We start from the raw sequence: 5,304 nt of genomic DNA, 5'->3' as shown, positions 1-5,304 counted from the left end.
AGGAAGAAAATATAATACCATCCCCCTCCTCCCCAGTTCTCACTGCATTTTTGACAGGCTGGAATAGTTGGTGGCTTTAAAACCAACTAATTTATGGGAATTAAAGCCTATGATTCTAATACAATGAGCATTATGTTTATGTTACTGCCCAAATCTAACACCATCATATCACAGGATACAACTTTTTTACAGTTACCTTCTGTTCTCTGACCAAGCTCCCTCGCTTCAGTTTATACTTCTCTTATGTTATTCTAGTTCTGCTTATGTTGCTTTTAAAAGTATCTTTCCCCCTGAAGGACCTAGGAGCCATCCTCCTCTCCCCACTTTACTGTTTTCTAGCCTGTTGGGTTTTGTCTATAATAGAAATTTGAAAACCCACTTTGAGAAATAAGAACCAAATAGAGAAAAAATAAAACTCTTCAAAACACACACTACCTTCCACTGCTCTTTTGAAGAAGACTTTACAGCTTCCACAAGTCAAGACCCCATAATGACATCCTGAAGCTTCATCAGAGCACACAAGGCAGAGTTTGGGAGGTGGTCCCGCTGCTGCTGAGGAGCTGGATGGAGGAGAGCTTACATCTGGTCTCATTCCAGGGCTAAAGGAGGAAGAAAGCAGTGTTGTGATTTGACTGTCACTACCATCAAAGGAACATCAAAATACAGTTCTCTCACCTTCTTACTCCACAGTGAGCACGTTCCCATGCTCTGACTTCAAGTATTAGCAAGCATTAAAATATCTTATCTACCCAAATATGTTCAAATGATGTTTTCTTCTTTAAAAAAAAAAAAAATTAGGAGTGAGGTTATTTCTAATTATCCCCTAAAAAGAATGGTGAAATTGTGTTTCATTGAGAAATTCAAAATTTTAGTTGCTTAGGATTTGTTTATAGTTATAATCACCTTTATTAAGGTATCATTTACATATAATAACATTCACTATTTATAAGTGTACAACTGATGAGTTTTATTAAATAGTTGTGTACCTATCACCATGATCAAGAGAGAGTATAATATCTGTCACCCCCAAAAGATCCTTCCTACCCCTTTAAACTTAGGATACCATTTTTTCCCCTAATTTTAAGATCCTGCACAGGCATCTTTCAAGTTCAGTCTTAATTAATTCTCATGTCCTCTACTACAGTCAACTTTCACAATATTAGTTTGGTCTAGATCTCTCATTCCCAGTGTTGCCAACTGAAACCACAGTTTCTTATGGCTTAGAAAAGAAACATTCCTTTCTATAACCTTGTTTGGTTTGTAGTAAGACTGGAAAAAAAGCACCAAGCTTTTTAATGGTAAGGCTCTTTCTGCCCTCCCCACTCAATGAAGAAATATGCCCTGGAGAAAATAATGGAAGATGGGAACCACTTCTCTTACTAGGTCTTGTTTTTTGTTTTGTAGATTTTTCACCACTAGGAGCACAGGTATAGTGTTTACTAGTGTTTAAAGGTAAACATTCTTTTCCTAATTTGTTTTGAAAATTTTCAAATTCTCAGAAAACTTGAAAGAATTGAACAATGGTACCTATACCCTTTATGTATACTCAACCAGTTCTTAATATTTTACCACATTTGCTTATAAATAGATATATTTTTATAAACTAACAAAATAGTGATCCTTTTAATGCTTGAGAAAAAATTAACTATGAAATATTTCATTAGAGATGATACAGTGCTCTCCAGTGCATCTTAAGGAATTTTCATCTTACATGCTAACTTTAGAAACAAAACTGCATTGTATAACTCCAAAGAGTTTGAGTAACTAAAAAGAGTCTCTACAAAGAGTTTCTAGAGACTACCCATTCCTCCTCTTGTTATATGTTCTTCAAAAATATGGATGGTAGCAATCTGTTGATTTTGGACCTATACATATTTAAGTGTGTTGTTTATCACCTCTATAAGAAAGTTCATAAACATACCATTACTTTTCTCTAAAATTTTCTTAATTTGCCTATTCTCTAAAAGAGATGGCATTTGGAAATAAACTGATATTGGGTTTTAGTTGTCTTTGTCCTCCTTTATAATTACGGCCAGTAACAGTTCAGCAGCTCAAATACTGTTCTGTTCAGTGTTGTTTCATTATACATCATTTCACTTAGTTGCAGAACCCATCGAGAACCCGTCGACAATGTTAAGACTTACTGTCCTAAATCTCAATCACGAGTATGCTCAAACTAATTCACAGAGCGAACTAACTTAAAAAATCGTTTTGGTTAGCAACATGGTTAGAAATTAATAAGTAATATCTTTGTTGTAGTTCTCTTTTAGAAATGAAAGTTAAAAGGTAATTGTAGAATGACAATTTGTTTTATAAAAGTCACTTTAGGTAATTAGGCCAATTAATCCAAAAGCTCCCCCTAAATTCTGTCCTCAAATGAGGCTCACTGCACCTGGCCAACTCTTGTTTGTCTAAGAGACCTAGTCAACCAGGACAGTGTCCCCACCACCCCAATTCTGGGAACAGGCCCCGGGGTTTTGCATTGTTCTCTGAACACTGTCAAGAATTTCTGGAAGCTTCCGTATCACAAGGCATTGATTCCCTGCTAGATTTGGCAGAGTGGACTGCGCACTTATGGAAAGCCTACAGTGAAAGAGGATAACCTGAAATGACTTTGCTGTCGGTCTGGCACGAGCCACCCTTGATTAATGGAAACTTGTGACGAATGTAGAGAAGCTGCTCTGGGCCAGAGTTTTACAGAGAAGTAGGAAGGTCTTGGAGTGAGTGAACAGAGCAGTGTGTTAGGGAAGCAAACACTTCCTTGGCTTCTGTTCTGAAGATGCTCCTATTCCTGCTCAGCCAATCTCTGTCATCTGACATCTATTTTTAGGGACCAACCAGTTGTTTGGGTATTTAGTTTGTGGAAAATAAGCGCAGTATTTAAAGATTTGAGATGTTAATTTTCAACCAATTTTAGATAAAAATAAAATTATATACACGTACTTATATATACATACATGTATTTAAAAAACTTTAAAAAGTACTTTGTAGTACTTGATAGTTTTAACACTTTGAACAGAATCTCATCCATCTTCAACAACCCTGTGAAAAGGACATCATCTCCTCTGGATGAGGTCACACAGTAGTAGGAGGTTGATCAGCCTATCTGGTCGAACTGACATGTTTCAGATCTCAGCTCTGCCACTTAAAGGCTGTGTGCTGTGACTTGGGTGGGTATCCACTACTTTGAGCCTCAGTCGCCTCATGAGTAAACTGGGAAGGACATCATCTGTGTGTGTTTTGTGAAAACGAAAGAACACGAAGGAAGTCAAGCACATAGTTCCTGCATCTAGCTGGTACTTGATAAATGTTCATTCTCTTCTCTTTCAGGAAAACTGGAGATTTTATTTTTAAAAAGCATTTTATAAGTAGAAAGTAGTATTGTCTAAAACCTAGAAGAGTATTCCCAAATTCAAACTTATGGAGTATCTGCAAAACATGTTCAAGCCACTCAGCTGTGAGCTACAGATGATAAAAGGGAAAGTTAAAGCTAAATGAACAACTTCTTTTAACAGAGTCTCATAGTTTTCATTATATAGGTTCTTCACATGTTTTGTTAGATTTATTTCTAGGTTTTTTATTCTTTTTGTTGCAATTGCAAAAGGAATTTTTTCCACTTCTTTTTCTGATACTTCATTATTAGAGTATAGGAACGCTACGGATTTTTGAACATTGATTTTGTATCCAGAAACTTTACTGTATTTGCTTATTGTTTCTAGTAGTGTTCTTGTGAAGAATGGAATATTACTCAGCCATAAGAAGAGATGAAATACTGCCATTTGTGACAACATGGATGGACCTTGAGATAATCATGCTAAGCGAAAAAGCCAGAAAGTAAAAGTTGAAAATCGCATGATATCACTTATATGTGGTTTTTAAACCTAAAAGCAACAAATAAACAGGACAGACTCATGGACATGGACAATAGACTAGTGGTTACCAGAGGGAAGGGGTGGGGGAGGAGGGAGGGAGAAGGTAGATGGGGTGAAGGGGGTCAAATGTGGTGACAGAAATCTAACTATGGGAGGTAAAAACACAGTGTCCTTATCAGCTATTAAAGTGTACAGCTGAAACTTATTGGATTTCGGTAACCAATGTCACCATAAAAAAATAAATTAATCTAAAAAAAACTAAATGAACAAATGGATTGATAGAACTGCAGCTAAGAATCTGGAACTTAGGTCAGGACTTTGGCATCCCTTCAGGCAGTCATTCTGGGCTACATCAGATAAGAACTGAGTACATGGAAAACTGCCAAGTGTACCACGGACATCAGTGGAAAAAATCAGTTTTTGTCACACAAATGTGAAGACTATGATGGTCTATAATGAACACCATTGGGAGAGATGGATGAATGTAAATGGTATTCAATTGCAAATGTGACACTGATATTGCTAAAAGGGCTATGGTATGACAAAAATGGTTAAAATGCAAAGGAAAACCATATGGAATCACCATCTTTTAACAAGGATACATGGCAGAAAGAACTAGAAAGCACACCATAATAAGAGTGTGTGTTGCACCCCCTTTGCATGAAAAAGCTAAAATGTCCTGGTCTTTGTTCAGTGTGTTTGTGGCTGTGCCAAACATTCTGAAGATGCTGAGGTTCTGTTATGAACTGACTACTCCAGGGCGCTTTCTTTTAAGTGAAGAGTCAGTCATAGGAACAAAATGCCTTGTTCCAGGTGAATACTTGAACACTGTTTCCCATTGAGAATGGAGAGTGCTGGACACCAAGTTATTCCTGAGGGTATTGAGTTTATGAGAGAAAAGAAACATGTATAAAGTTAAGTTTTTCTATTTAATTCTGTTGCAAAAACAACTGATGAAAGACGGCTCGTAGATGGACAGTCATAGATGGATTATAAAAGTTAACCGCATACCTTGAGAAGCATGTAAAATGTGCAGGCAAATTACACCCTTTCATTCAGCACATACTGCCAGGGACTGTGAAGATACAGGTCATATCTTATAAGGAAGTTATGTCATGCATGAACTGCATTACTGAAATGGTAATGAACCTGGAAACTTTGATCTAAGTAGGAGTAGCAGAGTAGTTTTTAGCTGCCTGTTATGACATAGTACTACTAGGAAGAGAATCAGCTCTATATACACATAGAAATCTGATTTCAAATCCTTGCTCCTGAGCTATATAACAACTGTGAGACAGTGGCTAGCTGACTTAGCCTGAGTCTGTTTCCTTACTAGTACCATTTTAGGAATTTCTGTGGATGATATGATATCAGGTTTATATAAAGTACTGAAACACACATGGTGATCATCAAACCATACTTCTCTCCTCAC

The 5,304-nt window shown here is 36.8% G+C and overlaps 1 protein-coding gene across 10 annotated transcripts in view; it reads right to left on the bottom strand.

The window, feature by feature from the left end:
• NR3C1 (nuclear receptor subfamily 3 group C member 1) overlaps nucleotides 1-5,304 on the bottom strand; it is a 93,879-nt gene that overhangs the window by 27,125 nt on the left and 61,450 nt on the right. For 8 of the 10 annotated variants that reach the window (XM_015598120.2, XM_015598123.2, XM_015598125.2 and 5 more), the window contains exon 3: nucleotides 433-599. In XM_015598120.2, the coding sequence (XP_015453606.1) occupies nucleotides 433-599 (167 nt within the window). The remainder of the gene's footprint in view (nucleotides 1-432; nucleotides 600-5,304) is intronic. The other 2 variants (XM_006922973.3, XM_006922979.3) reach the window with 1 other exon arrangement.

The sequence above is a fragment of the Pteropus alecto genome, unplaced genomic scaffold (genome assembly GCF_000325575.1).
Source record: "Pteropus alecto unplaced genomic scaffold, ASM32557v1 scaffold78, whole genome shotgun sequence".
NCBI classification, from domain to species: Eukaryota; Metazoa; Chordata; class Mammalia; order Chiroptera; family Pteropodidae; genus Pteropus; species Pteropus alecto.
Note: the sequence above shows the minus strand (reverse complement) of the source record. Positions and strands in the feature narration are given on the sequence as shown.